Genomic DNA, 22,764 nt, shown 5'->3' on the forward strand with positions numbered 1-22,764 from the left:
TTGGCCTTCCACCCGGACGCGAGCTCGGACACATCGGCGCCGCCATCATAGGTGACGCTCGTAGCATGGTGAACGTCCTTCTGTCTCATTCAATTCTCGAATTCATTCGGCGGGTCATCCTTGCCGCGGGGTTTCAGGAGCCACTCCGCTAATCTGATCTCCTCACTTGACATATTGGCGCGGCCGCGAAGAGACTTCTTCGCAACCGCCCCCTCTTTCGTCGTGCGTTTTTTGCCCGAACCACGATTCCAGGTGCCCTCGGCCTCCCGCTTGGCTTTCGGCTCATTGGGATTGGGTTGCTGATTGTGCATTGGCACATTCGGAAACGGATCCCGCGCCGATGTTGCATTCTCCATGCTGACATACTTCTTGCTCTTCTTCTCGCCCTTTTTCGGCTTCGACTTGGTAGGCGCATTGGACACCTGTCTTGGCTGTCCATTGCCAGTTCTCGACGAAGCAGTGATAGCCTCGGCCTGGGCCGGCGTCGGATCGTGGGCCATGGTGATCGGTGCGGTCTGGACTGCAGATTCGGGTGAACTTGGCGGAGCCGCAGAAGCATTCCCAGCGGCGGGCACTGAGGTGTCGGCCTGCATAGCAGGCTGCTTAGTAGTCTGCTTGGTTGTCTCGTTTGAGGACTTTTTTTTTCTTGATGCAACGTGTACACTGCCGGTGGCTTTCCGGACTCCCAATGGAATCGCGTAGGACCGGGCTGCCGAAAAGTCTCGCTGAACCTCCTGGAAGGTAAAGTCGAGACTACCGACTCGTCAGTCCGTTGAGCGCACGAATGCACCCGACAGACCTTGGAGAAGGAAAACGATCCACGAAGCTGATCTCCTAGCTCTGCAGAATCGGTTTGAGAGTCGTTAGCATCACAGAGAGGGTGCTGCAATCGAATACGTTGTCAGTGTAATCGACTTTTGCAAACGGTCTGAATGATAAGGGAATCTCGCTATACGAGCACACCAGCTACAAACCGGCGCCTTTATGGCACAACCTTTGAAGAAATGTCTGCAAGGTTGTAAGCGCTCGTTTGGTACTGGGCGTTTTTAATACAATCAGGTCCCAAAGTTTTCAAAAGCTCTCAAAGGTCCTTGAGGGTTTTAAATGTACCAAATGTGCTAAGAGAAGTAACTTTCCCTTGCTGAAATAACTTTGCTAGAGAAGCAGCCAGCTGTAAGAGAAGTAAGCTAAGCTCGGAACTGTCATTCAAAGTGAAGCCTATGCCAAAGAAGAAAAGTGAGAAAAAAGGGGTTCATGGAATGAGAAGATTACGAGAAGGGAAGAAAGCAGAAGCGATTCGTGGCACAGAGATTTTGTTAAGAACTATATCAATTACAAGCATGATCCTGAATGATCGCTATCGTGACCACTAGGGAAATCTGAAGAAATCTCGAAGAAGCCGGCGAATGCAAATTTGCATGGCCAGTTCATCCGATCGGGTTGAAGCCCAAGGACGAGGATGGACGGATCGTACTTCTTGCTTCCCTGAGCGTGCGAAACAAGAATCTGGCGAGGGACGCGCCTCGAGCACGATCATGGCCAAGAAATCTCGAAGAGTCGGCGCAGGTCGATGATTCAATTTCGGCTCTCCAGACTCTCTCTACCGCAGGAAAGAGAGCTGAAGGTTCGTAGGAGGCACCTCGTACAGGCAAAGAACCGTAGGCTCCCAAGTTCGGTAAATCAATACCGAGGACGCTTCCGAAGAAGAATCCGATTGTCCGGGTTCGTTTACTGGACTCTAATGAATCCAGAAAAACTAGCCTATACTCCTTTTCAATCGATACAGTTGCCGAAACAACTGTAACAGTCCCGAAAGAGGGTCCAACCAGTCAGTCCGTTGAGTACACGAATGCACTCGTCAGACTTCAGAGAAGCGGCAGGTGACACTTTTTAGAAGTCGAGAAAAAAGGGGAGGTTGGAGGTTGAGATAACCTCTAAAATCCAGACCCACTTGTCACGTGTCCACACTAGCGTTGGCTGGAGAACTAGGCAGTTACGAGATCAAAGTTGACCGTGCATCTAGAACCAGATGAAAAACCTACGAAATGCATGTCACTCGAACGCAGCAGACAGCTGGACTGGTATCTGGAGTAGCCAGGGGTTGAGCTGACAATGTACTGGTATTACTTATTCTCGCACCTCCATCTTGTCTACAGCCAGCAGGACACCTACCCGCCATCCTGCTCCTCAACATTACCCCCCCCCCCCCCCCCCCCCCCCTACATGCCATTCTGCTGCTTGAACTTATCCCACGCCTCATTCAGCGCGGCGAACACCAGAGCCGCAATCATCTTCACCTCGGTACTCGCATCTTGGGGCAGCTGCGTCACGTTAGCCTATATTCGACAGCCCAGCCCAGCCAGCACCCCCACCCCAGACTCACCTTGTCTGGATGCGTCTTCCCAATCGCCTTCATGTAGTTGATCTTGACCTTCGAATTCACCACCAGCTCGTGCATACCCACCTTCTTCCACCCACTGCCCGCCCACATGACGTTATCCAGACTCCCAATCAGGGCGCGCAGGTTGTCTTCCTTCCCGTTCTTCCAGCTGCCAACACGCTCGTGCACCTTGTCGCTCAGCGCGAACTTCTCGTCGTCCGCTCTCTCCGCACTGGCGTTCGCCTCTCTTAGCCGCTTGACAGCTGCCGAGTCGTCGCTCCCGAGGTCCGCGATGGCTGACGGACGAGGCTGGGGCCGAGGGGGGGCGCGCCGTGCGGACGGAGGTTTCGGAGCGAGGGCCTTTTCGCACCGCGTGCGGCCTTGGATAGCAGTCGCGCCACCAACGCTATGCTCAACACACAGCTTCCATACCTCAGCCGCACCCTTCCACTGCTCCATCTGCTCCAGCGCTTCGGCTTTCCGCATCAGTGCCTTGCCGTAGAACTCCCTCATGTCCTTGGGCCCGTTCCCTTCGCCGGGGCCGAGGTCGATGGTCTCGGCATCGCCGCGAGAGGGGCCGATGAGGGCCAGGGCGGTGTCAGAGTCGGAGACGGCGGATTTGGGGACGCCGGTCTTGAGGGAGGTGAGGGCGCGGTTGCAGAGCAGGATTATGGTAGTTGGGTGAGAGGGGGGCAGGGCCGAGAGGGACGAGGTGTAGGATGCGTGGGCAGAGGCGTAGTCTCCGCGTTTGAAGTGTGCGGTTCCGGCGAGACGGTGCTGGTTTGCGTTTGCGAGGGCGGTGGGTGAGAGGGGGGGTATCTGACGAGGTGTGGCTTTCGGTCTTGTGGGTATAGGCGTAGATGGCTTGGAGGCAGGGGATGCCCGAGGAGCTGGTTTCGATGGTGGTAATTTCGGAGGAGCGGATTTGGGCGCTGGGGCGGAAAAGAGGTCGACTTCTGGCTCCGGGGAAGGTTGAGCTTTCTTCCGCCGCGAAGGACTGACATATGCTTGTGCAGATTGCTCCTCGATAGCCTGCTTGGTGAGCCGCATTCTAGGGTCAGGAGCAGTCTGCTGCCACCGAGGGGCAGGGCTACTACGCTCTGGTCGGTCGCACCGCTCAGGAGGCGGTTTCGGCATCGCGGGGGATCTCTCACGTGACGAGTTTGCCGAGAATCGCGGTTCAGGGGCTCTCGCTTTCCGGGGCGAAGGTCTCCCACCACCTTCCAGCATCAGGGCCTCGTCCGTAACATCAGTCTCCGGCTGCCACTTCTTCTCCCGCCCCGCGTCTGCCTGTTCTCGATCTGCAGCTTCCCGCATCCATTTCGGCTGGCCGGGGTCCGATTCCTGCTGGAACTCGTTCATGGCTTTTGCAACCTTCTTTTGTGACGTCTTCCACAGCGAGTTAGCCGTCTTGAAGAGGTTGTTGCCAACGGAAACGGCTTGTTTCGCAAGGTCGGATTCCGGGCCAGGGGATTGATTGTTCTCTCGTCGATTCCGTGAGCGGTCTCGGTCTTTTTGCATCCAAGCTGGACTCTGTCTACCCTCGCTCGGGTCAATTTGCATCCAAGCTGGACTTCGCCGACCCTCGCTCAGATCCTCTCTCCTGTCTTCGCCGATAGTCCCATTTCTACCCGTATCTCGTCCACCCTGTTGTTTCTGCTTTGCCTGTCTATGCGCATCATTCAAGATCCATCCCACCGCAGCCTGGATATCCAGTCCCGACCCACTCTCCGTCAAAGCCCTCCTCGACTGCTCCGCCGAGAAACCCATATCGACCAGCTCCGCGACCGCCTTGTCCCAGGGGTCATCTTCGTCTTCCCTCTCCGTTTCTGGCTCAGACTCCGGCACAGCCTCTCTGACAGGGCTTCGCCTCCGAACCTCTTCGACCGGCTTCCCTAAGTCCCCCAGAAAATCATCATCATCCTCAGGACTCGTTACAGGCACCGGCCCCGAGCTTGGATTCATCTTCCCCAATCCAAATGGATCATCATCATCTCCTAGTCCTCCCAGGTTCCCACTCTCTTCCCACGCGATCGGGCTTGTCAAATCAAGTGGCTTGGCCTTGGGCGGCGCAAAACCCGGCGTGCTTCGTCCACTACTCACCTTCGAAGGAGGTGGGTAGTAACTCGAATTATCAACCGGGGCCTCCTTATTGAACGCGGCGAACAAGTCCTCTTCCTCTCCTCCTCCGTTTCCACTGCCACTGCGATTTCCATCAAGTGCACTCGGCTGCTTGGGTAATTGAGTAAACGTAGGGTTACCACTCGTAGACCCCCCAGCACCCAGAGAATCCCAGCTGCTCCCTCCACCTCCAAACTGCCTATCAAACTGCTTCCTCTTCTCCTCATCGGCCCTCCTCTTTTCAGCTTGAAGTTTCTCCTGCTGCTGTTGCAACGTGAGCGTCCCAGCTTTGTTGCTGCTGCCAAAAGAGACCAGATTCGAAAAGGAGTCGGGCGTTACTGATTTCGGGGGGGCGAAGGGTTTGGGAGGAGCTTTGAAGCCGGAGCCTTGAGCTGATAGGGGGGTATTCCGACCAGAATTCTGCAGTTGGGGAGGAGGAGTTGGGCGTAGTGAAGGATAGTAGTTCCCAGTTCCAGGGGGAGCGGGCTTGCTAGAGCTTGAGGATGTGGTGGAGGACCAATCGAGGCCGTTTAGATCATCCATTTTGGGCACCGAGGGGGTATTCTCTACACGAAGCGATTGTGCGGTTTGGACGTGAGGTCATTGAAGTCGTGAATGCGTTAAATGTGATATAGTGTGTTGGGAGATTCGATGCTTCCACGTCGATAGCTATGAGCGGCTATCGGAAATATTTTGTTCCGGGCTGAAGGCATCACGTGTAAGATCTCGAGTTTAAATTCCGTTGCATCTCCATCCTCTCGGCTCATTATAATTCCAAACATCTGTATCCCACTCAGTCCTCTTTATAGCACTCAAATCCCACTGTCAATCCTGAATCTCCCCTCACCATTCTAAAAAACCTCTTCACATCCCGAGATTCCGCTCTCAATCTTCAACATGCACTCAGACTCAGGATCCTTGATAGACCCATACCTCGTACTTCCAGTCTCCCATTCCCATTCCCGATATACTCACTGACAAAGACTAGAAACTGCTGCCAGAATTCTTCAAATCCTCGCCGGCTCTCTGGATCCCCCTGGTCGTCTTGGTCTATCTCGTTATCGTCGGCTACTCGCTCTCGAACGCGCTGAATCGCCAGTCAGTGAGCGTCTCGCAGGTACGACGGGAAGAGGGCAGTTTGTATCCTATGCTTGAAGAGAAGTCTTCAATTGACAAGAAGACGCGGTATCGAGGGAAGAAGACCGCGGCTTACGATGGTATTGGATGTCGGTGATTGTATGGCATTGGATGTCGATGATCAGTATCGAAACTGCGAGCATGAGACTGTGACGGCAGATCCTCGCAGATGTGAGCCCGCAATTGATGGGGAAACCGTGCAAAATGCATGGCATTTTGATATCACGTGTACGAGACGTCCTCGTCGATGGGATTACAGAAGCGGTCATCTGTCGCTTATCTCTGGCATCGTGTTTCTCTGTCTGTTCATCGAACGATGAATTTGTTGTCGAGTTGGCTTAAGTCTGTGTTGTACAAGATATCCATCACTACCCGCTCTGCTTTTATGACATTTTGCCTCCCATCTTCACACATCTCGCTCTAACACGAATCGCCTTTTGGCCCCTGCCAACTCGGCTGCTCATCTGTCACTCCAACGAAGAGCGCAGAGCTAGCCGTGCGCCGACAAGGCAAGCTGTCGGCTGCTCTTGGTCGCACGCTTTACCCTGTTCGTCTGACAAGTTAGTTTCATATCCCGGCCGCTTCTGTCCGAAATGCAGGACCTCTGACATGCAAACTGCAAAGGGACGAGCCTTACTGAGTACATGTACGAGAGACGTCAAGCTCTTCCGAGGCAGCATCTTTGGATGGTGGGATAGGTAACGGACACGAGGCGGTTGAGCACCTCCCAAAGGGAAGCCTCTTTTGGATCCCGGGGAACCCAGAGCTCGCTTCTTTGTGGCACATGTCAATAACGACGACCGGTACGCTCACACGGTGCCTCCTAACCACCTTGCCTACGCCAGGATCAAGTACCAGAACCGAAATACAGTTTGAACATCTGGTCGTTTCCTGCGGAAGATGAAGAACGCTACAACTCTAAATATAGGCACTTCTTCAACACCCAAGAGACCAAGTCTCTGGAGGTCGGGGAGCTCAAGACCGTTCTGATACACAATCAAGATCCTGCCAGCGAACCGTGGGTTTTTACCGAATGCGGACGAGGCCTGATCCCGTCGAGATGTCGCGCAAAAAGAAAAACTGCTTCGCTAGATGTTAATCCTCGAGCAGCCCTTGATTCCAATCCACTGGCCTCGATAGGCAGGCTGAATTGCGAGGAAGAACTTGTGCAATTCTCTCAGTCGGGCGATATCAGAAACGCAGGCTCAACAGCCTATTATCTACGAGACTTACTTTCTAGTTGTATGATAATTATGAATTTTTGCTTACCCGCCGCACGCGATCATGGTGTCCCAGAGCTCACCCCGCCGAAAATCCATTCCGGGCGCCGTCCCGTCAAATGAACGCTGGTGCCTGCAGCAGGTATGTGCCCCTCTCCAGGACCCTGTCCAACATGACATCCTCGTCAGTATACAAGCTTGGACTCTCAGGACAGTTGTTGACAGGCCTCTGGGGCGGGCAGTCCTTGGGAATGTGGAAAATTTCGCGAAAAGGTGCCTCGAAACTGGTGGAGTTGGGGAGGGAGGAGGGGGAGAAAGACAAAGAGGAGAGGCGGAAGCTGAAGCGATAGCGGAAGCGGAGGCGGCGGCGGCGGCGAAGGCGAAGGCGAAGGCGAAGGCGAGCCCCTGAGGGAGATAGCAGCTTGGGCTGGACAAGACTGGCTGGGACTGGCTGGGCTGGGGCTTGGACGGTGGGTGGGACTGGGGATGAGGATGGGGGAGGCCGTGCTTTGTTGACTTGACTTTGGCTTGTCGCGTGGAGTGGAGGGCGAGGACCAGGGGGAGGACCAAGTCGTTGGGTATGATTAGAAGAAGTCGATTAGGATTAGAATTTGGCTTTGGATCGGCATTACGTAGGATTTGGATCAGGGTCAACCTGAAAACCCAGACGCGAGACGGGCTCACTTTTCTTCGCTTCTAGGTACTTTTTGCTTTTTGTAATTCCCAATTCTCCATTCACTCTTTTTGGGGGAAGAAGAGGAGAGGCTTCCTATTACTCCGTACATTCTACCAAACGCTCGAGTCAAGATCCACCCGTTCTCAAGCTCTCAAGCGATTCACCTGAATCGCGGGACTTTCCAGTTCTCGTTACCATCGCACTCTCGGACTCGACCTTCGACTTCGACCTCGATCCCTCGCTAGTGTATCTCTCTGTCTTTGATTCTTTCTAATCACAATTCAACCTCTGCCCTCCTCTACTCACACATAGTCGTCCATACCATCTCCCGCCCCGACGGCCACCTCCCAACCTACCTACCTACCTACCTACCTACCTACCGATACCACGTCCGATAGCAGCTACGATAAGATAATCCGCGCATTGATTACCGGTACATCGCTCGGACTTCCGACCGGCCCCAATCCCTTCCCCTCACTCCATCCACATCCCTCCATTTCTTCGGCCGACCCGATCCCCTCCTGCTCCTCCTGCTCCTCCTCCTCCTCCTCCTCCTCCTCCTCCTCCTCCTCTCATCATGGGTTTCTTCTCCCGCAAAACCAAATCCTCCTCGTCCACAACCTCCTCCATCCGCAAGAACTCCTCTACCGCCGACACCACCTCCCAGTCCTCCCGATCCTCCCTGCGCTCACCAGCAACCCCTGCATTCACCAAGATGGGCCCGACCATCCCCAAGATTGCCCTACCCCGCGCCCCGGACCCGAACGTCGACCCGGCGGGCTACCTGCGGAACATCGGCGCCGTGCGGGAGCGGTGCAGTCTGGTGATGGCGAAGGCGCGGAAGGATGAGCTGAATCACTTTGACGTGGATATGGCCAAGTTTGAGGATACGACGAAGTTTGTGGTGTCGGTTATCAAGGTGCGTGGTATTGCGAGCTGTTTCTTATATAAGGGAGCTGGGTATACGAAGTTGGATACGCAAGCTGGATACGCAAGCTGGAAACGAACGCTGGACACGAAAGCTGAATACGAAGGCTGGATACAAAAGCTGGATACAAAAGCTGGATACAAAAGCTGGATACAAAAGCTGGGACAACGCTGGTGAATGCTTCACACGAGAGCTGGACAACGCTGATGAATGCTTCCTATGCAGAGAGACTTCCCCGAAAACCTCGCCAGCATCCCCCCTCACGGCCGCTGGCAGCACTTCAACGTTGGCTCCCGTGACCGCATCGCCGAGCTACAGGCTTCCTGGGGCCCTGGGTGCGACCCCTCTGAACAATGCCGTCGTCTCCTTGACCTCTTCCTCGTATCCGTCCTGCTCGACGCCGGAGCTGGGAACAGCTGGTCCTACAAGAGCAACGAAAATGGTCGCAGATACCGCCGCAGTGAGGGGTTGGCGATTGCGAGTCTGGAGATGTTCAAGGATGGTCTGTTCAGCAGTAACAAGAGTCAACCGCATCAAGTGGACGGGGAGGGATTGAGGATGCTGAGCGTGGAGAGAATGGCCAAAGGCCTGCAGGTTTCAGATAGCAATCCTATTGCGGGCTTGGAGGGACGGACGGGACTGTTAGTCCGGTTGGCAGATGCGTTGAACAACCAGGCGCTGTTTGGAGCTGATGCGAGGCCGGGGAATATGCTCGGTATGTTTTTTCTTCTCCTCTCACCCTCGGTATACAGCATCTTTCCTCTTTCCTCCAGTACAACATTCGTGCTAAAGAGAACGACAGACTACCTCCTCTCACACCCCACCACCCAAGCCTCCTCAATCCCCATCGTCCTCTTGCCCACGCTCTGGTCCGTTCTCATCGATGGCCTTGCTCCCATCTGGCCCCCCTCCCGCACAACCCTCGATTCGACCTCCCTCGGCGACGCCTGGCCCCTCAGCACCCTCCCCCGCACAGCCTGCACTCAACCCTGGGAGACCATCGTACCCTTCCACAAGCTCACCCAGTGGCTCTGCTACTCCCTGATGCAGCCCATGAGCAAGCTCATCCACATCCACTTCGCCGGTGCTGAACTCATGACAGGACTCCCAGAGTACCGAAACGGGGGCTTGTTCATCGACACTGGTCTCCTCACACTCAAGCCTGCAGATATGAAGAGAGGCCTACAGGCTTTCGCAGATGAGTCCGTGCGAAGCGGTAAGAAGAGCATGGAGGTTGTGCCGATGTTTACTCCGGACGACGACGTGGTTGTCGAGTGGCGGGCCGTGACAGTTTGCTTCCTGGATCTGCTGCTAGAGGAGGTCAACAACTTGCTTGGGCTGCAGGGTCCGGATCGCTTGTCGCTGCCGCAGATGCTGGAGGCGGGGAGTTGGAAGGTATGTAATTCTTGGACGATGGACATGAGGAGGCACAAGGCTAATTGGAAAACAGGGGGGCAGAGAGATGGCTGAGATCTCCCGTCCAAATACGCAATGTCCGCCTATTGCTATTCTGAGCGACGGCACGGTCTTTTAATCGCTGTGAGCTCACGGAATTCAGATCTCTGCTTCTTCTCCATTGAAATGTTGGCTCCTGGAACAAGGGGACGCTATATGAGAGTTGGAGGATGTGTTGTGTCAGATGAGAGACTTTCTCGGCCGTTCTGGTGCCATCTGGGGCACTGATTTATCAACCGGCAAGCAGGGAAGGGACATATAATATTGAGGAGCGGCTCGGGAGTCGCCGGGAGACAGTCTTCGCATAGATGCTGGGTTTTGCGTTGCATGCACTTGCTAGGGATTGCATTGCTGGGTGGGGACTGTACATTTGCTGGGCTTTGAAACCAACACAGAAGGGGATGAGAGGCGAGAGGAGTTCATTTGAGCAGTAAGACAGGCAGAGATAGAGAGACAGACAGACAGATACCCCCGAAGATTTTTCCCTTGCCGAAACATCAAGAATGAAAATTGCTACATTGAGGTAATCGTCGGTTACCTTGAATTTAATTTGTAAAGAATCCCGAGGGACACCCATCAAGGCGGGACAGTAAAATTTGCCCTTTTATGATAAATAAAAAATCAATCAACTATTATATCGTAATTATTTTTGTATAAAAGAATGCACCGCATTAAGCTTAATGTTAATCAATCAATCAAATTGTAATTGTAATTTGTTATTCTTTTCTTGTGTAAGGCTAAAGTAGCCAAAATGGTACTTTTGACATGTACCTTGAGGGGGAATGCAGGAGCTTTTAGACGATCAGCTGATCGTCTGATAACCATCTCTTTTAAGGGCGATTTTAATAGGTTAGCATAGCTGGTGGATCACCTTAAGCCGATACGTAAGATTAAATAGAATTTGAAAATAAACGATTTAAATTATTTATATCGTAGCTAAAATAGAACTAGTTTAATCGATTAAATCGTTTTTCTTAAATGCTCGTCTTTTCGTTAAAATATTATTATTAAAATAAGATCGTTTTGATCGATTAAATCGTCGTTTATAAAAGTCGGTCTTTTTACGAAAAGACCGTTTTAAGACCGTCCTATAGCCATCCTAAGGCCGTCCTAAGGCCGTCCCCTGGGGGGCTACGATTCTTTACCTGTACGAGGTGCCCTTTACGAACCTTCAGCTCTCCTTCTTCTTTTTTTTTTTTTTTTTTTTTTTTTTTTTTTTCGGCGATAGAAAGAGAGATGAAAAGTTTAGAAAGCCGAAATTGAATCATCGATATGCGACGTCTCTTCGAGGAGATCTTCTTTTACCGGCGGTTCCGAACTTCTCTTCTTTTTCTTTTCGAATACTACGCCGACTACGATTTATATTCAAAGAGCATACCGATTAAAAAGACTAAGAGGATTTGCTATAGAAAAGGAATAGGTATAAGAGATAAGATAAAAAAGGCTTAGTTCGATTAATCGAAAATATAGTATTGTGCTTTCGAAAAGCGTTTTGCAAACATATCGGCTTTATTTAAAAGCTACGAACGCGAGCTTTTTTAGCTTTACGACGAAAGAGAAAGATGTTTATATTGTACGAATCGAAGCCGCTCGTAAGGCTATACGTATTCGACAATTATCGAAAGTAAACTCGACGCATAGCATTATGAATTGCTTTTAAAAGGTTTATAAGTGTTCAGATATTTGACGAAAGCTTTTCTTTAATATAGTTTTTACTTCTGATTAAATAGACTTTGTTTATAATTCCTTTATTTAGCACGTCGCCGTACCTTATAAAAGGTCTCCAGGGTCTAAGTATTGCGTTTTGAATACCCGCCCGACGTTAATACGTAGTAAATACAACAACAACAGATAAGGCCGTCTCCGAACCTGAAACCGTCTTCGAAAACGTAAATTAATAAGCAAATAATTTTTCTTTTCTTTTCTGTTACTTGCTAGTCTACCCTCTACTAGGTACACCACCCCCTTGCCACATCATCCCTTCCACGGTCGAAAGATGTGCGTCAACGCGGGAGAACTTTTGTTAAATCGATCGATTCCTATCATAAAAAAATTAAAGCGTTGATATACAAGTCGTAGCAGCGATACCGAGAAATATCTTAGCGTCGAATTTGTTAAATTAATATTAAAACGATTCCATTTGGGAAATGACTCTTATAAAAGAGGATCAGAGGACCATTTAAATGACCCCCTACTACCCTTTAAGGTACTTTTCGACTTTACTAGTGCACACATATCAGAATTGCCGTGTAATACTAGAATAAGCGAAGAACACGAAAATCGGACTTTTATTTAAAGCTATTATAAGAATACGTGCATCACTACCAACATTTATTTAATATTTAATACATTTAGTAATTTAATAGATTAGATCAATTATTTTCGATCGATAGGACGTTTTTTTTTTTAAAAAAAAATTAAGGTTGTGGTTGTTCAGATATTCGAAGCAAAGGAGTAATGCTGACTTACTGGGGGTGGTTTTTAGCTATACTTTCACTACCTTTTAATTTATTAGATCACTCAAAATATGCATATTTATTTTCTTAATTTTCGTTTGTAAAGTTCAGTTTTGTAAGCATATATATAACCTTTTTTTTTACAAATATACTACAGTAAGTATCCCCCTCCCTGAATAAACGACGGACCCACTTGGTGAAAGCATATTTTGACCTTAAAGCTGACCGCTTATCAAATGTAGCAAAATAACGTATGTATTAATTTTCTACTATTTGGTAAGTCTTCCTTGAGCATCAATCATTGCTTGATATCGATTCTACTACGAATTATATATAGAAATAATGAATTCTTAAGGAACTGCTTCCCAAGCGTTGGGGTTACAGTACAACCCCCTGGTCAACCCCTAGTAAAAATATACTTTTCGTCTTTTATTCAGGGAGGGGGATAGTACGGTATTGAAGTTGTTGTTTAATAAGTGGTATACCGTTACTGTCCCGCCTTGGTGGTGCCGACGTGGCGCAGCCAGGTCGGGATTTTTTACGAATTAAATTCAAGGTAAGCGACGACTAGGTGTTCTGTATGGATATCGTGGTTATTTTTCTTTTTTGTATTCTTCGCGTTTCTTTTTCTTTTTCTTTTTCTTTTCTTTTGGCTCATCTTTTCGTTCGTTCGTTTGTTCTTGGATTGAATAAGAAAGATGGTAAGAGGATATGAAAAGGGCAATTTGTCTCATCCTTCGAGTAACATTGGTCTGCGTTATGAATTGATGAGGGACAGCTACGAACGATCAGCATGTCTAGGAGAGGTAAGTATGATCCGGAGAATCGCAAAAGAATCTCAGGTTCAAATGAAGTCTTTTGACTTGATCCTTTTGCAGGTTGCAGGTTCGAAGTTATAAGTTACAAGTTATAAGTCAAAGATGAGCTCCCAGTAATTCCGGGCGTAACTGATGGATGGATGATGCTAGCTCGTAGCCCAGAGAACTCAGCCCTGCCTATGCGCAATTCTCGACTTCATCATGTTCGTCTAGACATCAGATACCCACTTCCCTTGCCCGTCTCATTCGTGTCTTCGCTCCAAAAAGAAAAAATTCCAGTGTAAATATTGCTAGCGGGAGTTAACCGAGCCGGCCCCTTGCTCCGTAGATTGCCTCTACCTAGCCATCTACCCTTTGCTTGACAGAGGAGATAGGAAGTTGCCAGTACATCTGTATCTGTGGTTCGGATCTCCGTATCATTGCCCCTCTGGAACTCTGGAGGTGAGAGGCCGCTAGGTGCGGAGGTTTGTTTATTCTTTTGTTTGTTTATCTACAACCTCGCTTAACTCCAGGGGGCGATTGTCCCAAAGTAAGTAAACGAATCAGTCAGCCTGGGCACGGAGTGTCATCTGTACTTAACACCTCAAAGTACATCTGCAGGATGTCCTGCCACCTGTAGGGACTTCTTAATAATTGGGGCAATTCTTGAAGTTCGGTTGTAATACAAAGGTTGCTAGATTAAGGCGAAAGAAGAGATATACTGGCAGCCTTGCATGAAGCAGTTAAGATTTCGCGATTCGCTGCTATACGGTATGAGTCATCGACGCCAGCGACCCCTCGATTTTCTGGGCTGAACAAATGATGTGGGGGGTAGGGCTTTCGGGTTCACGCTTGGACCCTGCAGACGGTCTCTTCGTTTCGTGGGCCCTGCTTGATTGCTTCCGAGCGGGCCGAAGGCTTGGGCATACGGGAGCTGGTTGGCGATTTCATAGGGTTGTTTCTTTCTTCTCCCAGACAAGACAAGTACACCTTACCATAGATGGTTGTTCGAAGAGGTTGGATATTAAGGGCTTGAGAGATCTGCTCGTGGGACTATCACGAGGATGTGTTCGTATAATCGGGAAGAAACTATGGTAATGTCTTTCTTGGGGAGGAGGGCTGAGTGAGTGAGTGGGTCAGTGTCGTCCCGTATTCGTCATAGACGTTTATCCAAACTCGAATCCCGGTAGTTGTACTGGTCGAATGGTGGCTTTGCAATGGTCGAGAAGACGATCAAACTTCCGTATTCGACTTCCGAAGAATTGTAGAGGCTAAATCTTGACAATCCCGTTGGTTGGAGATCCTGGTCGAAATTAAGGTTGGCATTTACTCCGTAATGAGGCCTTTAATTCACGAAGGTTTTTAGGGGAACAGCGGAACGGCGGAAGGGCGGGAATGTACCACGGTACAGGCCTAAGTACCGTATCACCCCTCGAGGGTGCCTCAAAAGTTTAGTTTCCACTTTAAACCCCCTGGTTACCCTACCCTCGAGGGGTGATACTTAGGCCTGGGACGTAGTATATATCAGCGTGTTCGAAGCAAACAACCTACCCAATCTCCAACAACAATGCTTCCTACCATCAGCTGGATGCTCGCGGGAGCGGCTCTACTGACAGAGCCAATCTCAGCAACACCTGCCGATTCACTAGCCTTGAGAAACTACCCTACAACAAACACAACAGCGGTCAGTACCAGAACCCCCCCGCGCGCCCGACCCTCACCTTCTGACAAGACCCAAGTGCTCTCCCCTCGTTGACGCCGGTCTCGGCTCCATCCTCTTCTACCCTTCCGATGCACAGTATAATGAGAGCATCTCATCCTACTACTCCGTGTCGGTGCAGGTAGTACGGCCCACGTGCATCCTCCGCCCCCAAACCCCAGAGGAGGTCGCGCTGGCGGTCACGACGCTGGGCCAGGCAGGAGGTGCCGGCTGGGCGGTGGCCGTCCGGGGAGGTGGCCACGCCGTCTTCCCAGGCGCCGCCAACGTAGAGCAGGGCGTGGTCATCGACCTGAGTGTCATGAACGCGACCAGCTTCGAGGCGTGCACATCCGCGTGCGAAATTTGCAAGGATGCTGATGCCGACGGCGTAAGTCACTGTCCTGAGATCCTCTTTGTTTCTCATCGTGTCCGGCATGGTTGAGGATCGCGGCGCTGATTGCATATGGTTGACAGGGCATCACTTCCGTTGGAGCTGGAGCTAAATGGGGCGCTGTCTATGATGAGGTGGAAAAGTACGGCATGACTGTGGCTGGGGGTCGCGACAGTGATGTTGGCGTTTCGGGTTTGCTTCTGGTAAGTTTTGGGGGTCACTTTCATCTCTCCTTCGTCCCGTCATTCCCTTGATCAAGTCCGATTTCGAGGCGCTGTTAGATCACTCCCTGCAGCTTTCTGTGGAAAATGCTGACTCTCCGCGATCTAGGGTGGTGGTATGTGATATTCTGAATCAACGTTCTTGGAAGTCTTGTATAACTACAAGGCTCACACAAGCAACACTTTGAAGTCGTTTATAACTCCAAGGCTAACACTAACCAGGCTTCTCTTTCCACTCCGGACGTCGTGGCTTGGCCTGCGATGGCGTTATCAACTACCAGGTAAGCTCGTCTCTTTGCAAGATCTTACGGAAGAGCTTCCAAACTGGCTCTTGGCAAGACCTCACGAAGCAGCTCTCTTACTAATGCCTCGACAGGTCGTCCTCGCAAGTGGTGAAATCGTTGAGGCTAACCGAGAACACAACACCGACCTCTTCAAGGCCCTGAAAGGCGGCAGCAACAACCTGGGGATCGTCACACGCTTCGATCTCAACACCTGGCCCTCGAGAGGCTTCTTTGGCGGCACGACCGCTTTCGACTACAGCCAGAAGGACGCGCTCGTGAACCTGGTCGTCCGCGCGATCGACATCAACGACGCCAACCCCGACGATGCGCTGTTCGTCACCTTCGTGTACACCAGCGGCACCCCCAGTCCGAACCTCGCCCTGACCTCCATGAGCGTCGACGGCAACGGCAACTCGACAACCTTCGCCCCCCTCGGCAACATGACGGCCCTGGTCGACACCCGCGCGCCCACCTCGATGAGCAACCTCACCCGCAGCATCCAGAGCCCCGGGGCCCTCCGCAGCATCTGGTACACGCTCAGCTTCCACAACACTCACGACATGATCCAGCACGCGACGACCGTCTACGACACCATCGTCGCCGAGCTCGCCGACCAGGCCCCCGGAGCCATCAACGTCATCTTCGTCTACCAGCCCCTCCCGACGCAGTTCGCGACCCGCGTGCCGCCCGGCACCAACGTCCTCGGCCTGGACACCTCGCTGACCCAGAACTCCATCCTGTTCCAGCTGCAGGCCCTGGTGGGCACGGCCGAGGACGAGAGCCGCATGGATGCCCGGCTGGCAGAGGCCACGGCGGAGATCGAGGCGTACGCCAAGGCCACGGGACAGGATACCCCCTTCCGGTACCTCAACTACGCGAACCCGTCGCAGGACCCCATCGGCTCGTACGGGGCGGAGAATGTGGCGTTCTTGCGGGAGGTATCGGCCAAGTACGACCCGGAAGGATTCTTCCAGAAGAAAGTTACGGGAGGATTCAAATTGTAAGTTTGTTGGTTGCAGGGGTAATGCCGAATGTATATATAATTTAAACTTCACACACATACTACTACGTACCACGGTATAGGCCTAAGTATTACCCCTCGAGGGTGGGGTAACCAGGGAGTTTAAAGTGGAAACTAAACTTTTGAGGCGCCCTCGAAGGGTAATACTTAGGCCTGTACCGTGGTAATCTTCTACCTATAGACTTGACTTATAAGCCTGATTAGCTACCAATGAAACAACGAGCAAGGCTCATTCATTCATCCATTTGTTCATATCTACCCTCCCTCTTCCCTACAGACACCATCTTAGCACCCCCCCCCCCAAATCATCATCTCAAGAGCTAAACATCAACCAATCCATACAAATTCTCCCACAACTCCACCAACCAACCCCAAACCCCCTTTTCATTTTCCAAATACCACCATCCAAGAATACCCTCTTTCTCACCATACTCGCTTAACATCTGTCGTCGTCTTCAACATCTCTCATCGTCTTCAACATCTGTCGTCTCCTTTAACATCGGCGCTAGTAAGCGAGCGAATAAGCGACAAAGCAAAACAAACCTCTACTCTCTCGAAAACGGAAAGACCCGCCCTCTCCCTCTGCCTCTGCCTCGCCCTCCTGCGCTCCTCGTGCTCAGTCTCCTTCTCTTCCTCTTCCTCTTCCTCTTCTTCTATCCCCTTCCTCGCTTTTGAACCGGCAAGCCTTCGACGTACCCATCTTTCTCTTTCCAGGCTCCTTTCCCCGTCAGTCTCGGACACCATCTATTGCCGTGTTTTGCTCCTCAGGGATGAAGAGTTTCGACACTGCGCTGCGCTAGGGTCCCGTGCTTTAAAGTCTCTCGACACAGTTAACCACTACCGTCCTGGGTGCACCCACCCACTCACTCGACAGACGTGAAGGAACAGTAGACATTAATGTATTATATATCACGGGTATGATTGGGTATCAATCGACTCTACTCTTACTCTGCATACTATCCCTACAGCGCGCCCTCTCCAGCATGGGTGTCCCCCTGCCCTCCTGCGTCTTGGAAATCTCCCGGACCTTCATGTCCAAGCCTACTCGGAACTTCTTGCCCCGCCATACCACCGTCGTCCCACCATAGCAGGCCCATGTCCAGATCGGCAACGCCAGCACCTCGCGCCCAAGCCATGCAGCGATCCACTCCCACATGCCCCTCCGACTGCCCGATGCAGGTGGACGCGCAAACGACGGCGTGTCGGCATCTAGTTCCAAGCCGGACCCCGAGTGTACCTTCGCGTAGACGAGGGAGTCGACTTTCATCCAGAGGAGTATGATGGAGAGCCACGCGATAGAGAAGGAGAGCCAGGTGTGCGGGAAGGGGAAGTACGGGAGCGTGGAGATGGCGAAGGCGCCGTACGCGGAACACAGCAGCGGTTCAACGCCCGGCTCTACAAACGTGGCGAGCATTACGGTCCACTTCCGTACCCGTAACCAGCGGACCCGCCGGGCGATGTATTCGCTGAGTGACATGTTGGCCATGGGCTGGATCGCCAGATCCCCAAACACCAGGCCGTGGTTCTTGAATCTCTGGCCGTTGGAGAGGACGTCTGGGATACGGTTCCGCCAGAGCAGATCGCCGATCAGGTGGTCCTCGCATATGTTTTCCGAGAAGAAATCGATACCCGGGGAGTACTTGTTCACAGGGCTGGTGGTGAGCGCGTTGAGGTGGGAGCGCCGGAACATGTTGGACTTGCCGACAATGCAGGGGGCGACGGAAACGGTGCTGATGGCCGTGTAGAATTTGGCGTGGGAGGTTGCCATGAACATCTCCTCGAGGCGGCCGCCGCTGGTACGGATCAGTCGGGAGAAGGAGGACTCGTCGACGGGAGGGGAAGTGCTGGTTGTGGATCTTTCGCAGCCGAGGCCTTGCAGCAGCCCGCGAGCCTCCTCGCTGGCGCTGGCTCCAACGCTATCGACGACGAGGGGGAGCTGATGTACGAATTTGTACGGTGTCGCGGGCTTTCCATCATGTGTGTAGCCGCACAGCTTGTCGACCATGCGACCGGCGACGCCTCTGCCGACCCAGACATTGCAGTCGACGATCCAGACCAAATCCCCCTTTGCTTCTCGATATCCCCTGCTCATGTTCCGTATCTTCGGATTCGGACCCAGGTTGGTGTGTTTCCCTTTGCCACTGAGGTTGGGGTCTTCCTCCTCGACGAAGATCCTGGCGTCGAACTCGGGGAAGTCGGACAGGAGTCGTTGCAGGACAGGGTAGGCCGGGTCAGCAGAGGAGGCGACGCAGAAGTAGATGGTGAGCCTCTCTAGCGGGTAAGTCTGGTGGAACGTTGCGGCCAAGCATTCGTAGAGTTGCGGCTCGAGGCCCTTGACCGGTCGCAAGATAGTGATATGGGGGACATAGTCGATGTTCTGGGTGGGAGAGACAGCTGGAATAGGCCTGGCAGAGTACCGGCGGTACCTGGAGGAGATGTGTTAATATATGGACGAGTAGATTGGATATTGGTGCACGGAGTAAAAGGTGATGAGATGTAAAAGCTGGTATAAGAGGTGGCGTATAAAATAATGTGAAGGATGATTGATGTACGACGTGATTAAGATGAGATATAGCATATTTTGGTATATCGTTATATCGTTATATTAAATGCGGAATGCATCGGATCTGCGGGCTTGGTGGAAGATCGCCAATAAAGCCTTTCTTTCAAGTACTTACAATTGGAGCGTTCCGATGGCTTGGACAACCACAATAAAGAGGAACCAGATGCCGCCGGCCGAGGCCACGCCGAAGAGGGCTAGGGAGATTTCGTTCTCCATACGCGACAGCCGCGGGTGAGGTCCTCGAGGAGAAGAGGGAGGAGGAGGGCATTCGGAAAGCGGCGATTAGGCTGAGAATCTGAGGGCGAACACGGCGAAGAAGGCGAGGGCGGTGTGGCAATTGAAAGAGAATGGAGGATTGAGGATTGAGGATTGAGGATTGAGGACTGAGGACTGAGGATTGAGGATTGAGTTGAGAATACACGTGATGTAGACGGTGGTACCACGTGATATAGTCAGATGATCTCGCGCTACTGAAAAATTGGATTTCGTCTCGTTCCAATACCCACGACTACAATCTCAACCACAACCTCAACCACAACCTCAATTACAACCACAACCACCACCTCCTATCGACATCGACCACGCTGTCGACCGCTTCGAGAGGAACCATCCCCAACGGTAAGTCATCATCCCTTCCGCCGCAGATTGGAGAGAGACGGCCGTGACGGTCGTGCATGCAGTGATGACACCTTCGATGCCTAGGAGAACGGCCTCTGACTTTGTGCCGTTCTCTCATGTTGGCGATATTCTCTTTGGAGAAGGCTACAACGGTATCTGAGCATTCAATCAACAAAAAATGGTTCACTATCAAAATGGCAGGAATCAAGAAACCTCGCTAACATCTCGAAGTCGCAGGTTTTAGCCATGACTCCCCGGTAGCCCCGTCCCTTCATCATGGCAGACACTACGGTCACGATCCCCTCCGACCAGGGCATAGAATCTGCCTCCACAGCCCCCTCCCAGGCCACAACCCTTTCCGACCAGGGCATACCCCCCGAGGCTTTACCCAAACCCCTAGCACCCCCGAGAGTCCGCGGCCCCTCGCGCCTCGAACAGTTGAACAAGCTCTATGCCCTTCCAACCCCTCTGCGAACCTTCCCTCTCCCGACCTTTGTCCCCCACAATCCCCTCTCCCTCTTCCACATCCTCTACATCTGGGTCTCCCAATCTATCAAACCCACGCCCTCACACAGCAACCCAGTCTTCCAGGGTTGGCTCTCCCCGGATACGCGATCAGTCCACGTCACGGACGCGCGTTCGGTTCGAGGATTGTGGGAGCAGGGGTTCTATGGAAAGGGGACCCTTAGTCGCAGTGAACCCACATGGCTCGACCGAGAAAACACCCGCCTAGGAAACAAAAAGAAAAATATGAGGCTTGAGGATGTCACCAGGGCGAGACGTGCGCAGCGGCAAGCCACCAAGTGGGAGCGCGCAAGAAAGGAGAGAGAGGCCATTGAAGTCACGCTGCAGGAAGAGGCTGAAGCTGCCTCGCAGTCGGGTGCAGCTATTGAAGATGCGATTAGCGAAGATAGCTGGACTGAGGTAGATTCTGTGGCGATGTATCCAATTGAATCCACAGTGCAACAAGATCCCGAGCCCACTGCGCCAGTCGGTCCTTTGGAAATACTGGCGCTGCCAAACTCCCAGACCAAACGGGACAATCCTCCAAGGGCCAAGGGCCAATGCTTTGCAAAAGATGTCGACGAGAAGTCTGTTCAGAGGCTATCCACCTATCCAGTTGGACCATTAGAACTGCTAGCTCTCCCAAATTGTATCAAGTCGCATCTGCAAAACAAGTCGCATCTGCCTACCAATTTGCATCTGCCAGTTACACCACGAAAGAGCCAAGATTCCCTATCCGACCTGATCTCTAAATCCCAACCCAATGGCCACGCCGATGCCAATATCATCAACATTGCCATTCTGGGGCCACAAGACAACCAAGCCAAGCCCAGAGCTCCTAAGACCAATAACTCAGCGCTGGAAGTGTCAAATATTACAGGCGGCTCCGAGACGAATGATGAGATCATGGGTGGATCTCTTCGCTCTGAGGAGAAAACAGACACCACCGACACTGGTTCAACTCCAATCAGTGGAAGCCCCATAACCCCCGGGATCAAACGCCAGAAGAGCGTTCGGTTCTCGCCTACCGTCGAGCAGAACACGTTCATGCAGGGCGAGCCTCCAAGTCCAGAACGAGCCTTAACAACAGCCGCCACCACCTCAGGAACAACCGCCACCATCTCAGAAACATCCGACACCACCTCAGAAGAACCCCCAATCGCCAAAAACCAAGAACACATGCAGCTCACTCTTGAAGAAACCTTCTTCCTCTCCTACGCCCTCGGCGCCCTCACTGTCCTCTCCCCCTCCACCAACCTTCCCATCCCAAACACAGAGCTGTTCCACCTATGCCGCCAGACCTCCACCTTCCCGCCCCTCCTAACCCCAGCCCTCAGCCCCGACGACCCCTTCACAACCAACTACGTCGTGTACCACCACTTCCGGTCCCTCGGCTGGGTCGTACGCCCGGGGATCAAGTTCTCCGTCGATTTTATGCTCTACCTGCGCGGGCCGGTCTTCACGCACGCCGAGTTTTGCGTGCTGGTCCTGCCGTCGTACTCAGATCCGTACTGGCGCTCCACCGAGGCGCTTGCGCAGTACGTGAAGGCCAAAGAGCAGAGGACGTGGGCGTGGATGAGCTGCATCAACCGCGTGGTGACGCAGGTGAAGAAGACGCTGATGCTGACGTATGTTGATATTCCTGCGCCGGTGAGTGCGGAGCGGGAGCGGGAGCTGGGGATTGCGGGCGTTCTGGCCAGGTACAGGGTGAGAGAGGTGGTGCTGAAGCGGTGGTCGGTGAATCGAATGCGGGATTGAGGGTGGAAAATGGGGGAGGAGGGGGGTGGACGATGATAACGTGTATGAATTTATATGATATTAATGAATAGACTAGACGGATGTCCCGAGATGCTGGATCCAAAAGACTAATCAATGTATACAATTTACTCACCTCTTCCCATCCTTAGGTCCAAACGTCGTCTGAAACACTCACAGTTGGTAAAATATGTATATGCTGTGATGGTATAAAACTTTCAATTCTCGAAAATCAATTATAACTACTCCGCTGGGCGATACCACGGGATAAAGGTGCCGTGGCAGTCGATTTGAAAAGTATAAATCCCTTGATATACATAAATATATCTTAAAAGCTTCCACGGTATTGATTTACATGCCGTAAAAAGTCAAGCGGAAAATGGCATATGTTGTTTATTTACTTTGCTTTGCTAAGCGAATTATTGAAGGTCGGCCATCACTCCATCACTCCAAGCTCTCCAGCTAGTCATCAAGAGCCTACTGCATTTTAATCAGACGGCCGTCTCGTCTATACAGATCGCCAGCCGGTATTTACAGC

At 52.0% G+C, this 22,764-nt stretch overlaps 7 protein-coding genes across 7 annotated transcripts; 4 read left to right on the forward strand and 3 right to left on the reverse strand.

The window, feature by feature from the left end:
* Positions 1–89: 89 nt before the first annotated feature.
* Positions 90–593, reverse strand: L3040_002626 (uncharacterized protein; the record flags this gene model as incomplete). The annotated part of the gene is made up of 1 exon (XM_066155631.1): positions 90–593. The coding sequence occupies one exon, from the start codon at positions 591–593 to the stop codon at positions 90–92; it is 504 nt and encodes a 167-aa protein (XP_066012611.1).
* A 1,626-nt stretch (positions 594–2,219) lies between these two features.
* Positions 2,220–5,044, reverse strand: L3040_002627 (uncharacterized protein; the record flags this gene model as incomplete). The annotated part of the gene is made up of 2 exons (XM_007290559.2): positions 2,220–2,321; positions 2,384–5,044. The coding sequence occupies 2 exons, from the start codon at positions 5,042–5,044 to the stop codon at positions 2,220–2,222; spliced, it is 2,763 nt and encodes a 920-aa protein (XP_007290621.2).
* Positions 5,045–5,398: 354 nt separating this feature from the next.
* Positions 5,399–5,735, forward strand: L3040_002628 (uncharacterized protein; the record flags this gene model as incomplete). The annotated part of the gene is made up of 2 exons (XM_066155632.1): positions 5,399–5,437; positions 5,490–5,735. 2 exons carry the CDS (start codon positions 5,399–5,401, stop codon positions 5,733–5,735), a joined length of 285 nt encoding a protein of 94 aa, XP_066012612.1.
* A 2,376-nt stretch (positions 5,736–8,111) lies between these two features.
* Positions 8,112–9,996, forward strand: L3040_002629 (uncharacterized protein; the record flags this gene model as incomplete). Its single annotated transcript, XM_007290558.2, has 4 exons — positions 8,112–8,453; positions 8,688–9,177; positions 9,265–9,857; positions 9,913–9,996. 4 exons carry the CDS (start codon positions 8,112–8,114, stop codon positions 9,994–9,996), a joined length of 1,509 nt encoding a protein of 502 aa, XP_007290620.2.
* Positions 9,997–14,737: 4,741 nt separating this feature from the next.
* On the forward strand, positions 14,738–16,769 carry L3040_002630 (uncharacterized protein; the record flags this gene model as incomplete). The annotated part of the gene is made up of 6 exons (XM_066155633.1): positions 14,738–14,854; positions 14,910–15,257; positions 15,344–15,463; positions 15,591–15,597; positions 15,704–15,762; positions 15,858–16,769. The coding sequence occupies 6 exons, from the start codon at positions 14,738–14,740 to the stop codon at positions 16,767–16,769; spliced, it is 1,563 nt and encodes a 520-aa protein (XP_066012613.1).
* Positions 16,770–17,714: 945 nt separating this feature from the next.
* Positions 17,715–19,565, reverse strand: L3040_002631 (uncharacterized protein; the record flags this gene model as incomplete). The annotated part of the gene is made up of 2 exons (XM_007290556.2): positions 17,715–19,212; positions 19,465–19,565. 2 exons carry the CDS (start codon positions 19,563–19,565, stop codon positions 17,715–17,717), a joined length of 1,599 nt encoding a protein of 532 aa, XP_007290618.1.
* A 678-nt stretch (positions 19,566–20,243) lies between these two features.
* On the forward strand, positions 20,244–22,229 carry L3040_002632 (uncharacterized protein; the record flags this gene model as incomplete). Its single annotated transcript, XM_007290555.2, has 1 exon — positions 20,244–22,229. The coding sequence occupies one exon, from the start codon at positions 20,244–20,246 to the stop codon at positions 22,227–22,229; it is 1,986 nt and encodes a 661-aa protein (XP_007290617.2).
* Between the last annotated feature and the right edge of the window lie 535 nt (positions 22,230–22,764).

This window comes from Drepanopeziza brunnea (assembly GCF_022702325.1).
Source record: "Drepanopeziza brunnea f. sp. 'multigermtubi' strain 214-2 chromosome Unknown ctg3, whole genome shotgun sequence".
NCBI classification, from domain to species: domain Eukaryota; kingdom Fungi; phylum Ascomycota; class Leotiomycetes; order Helotiales; family Drepanopezizaceae; genus Drepanopeziza; species Drepanopeziza brunnea.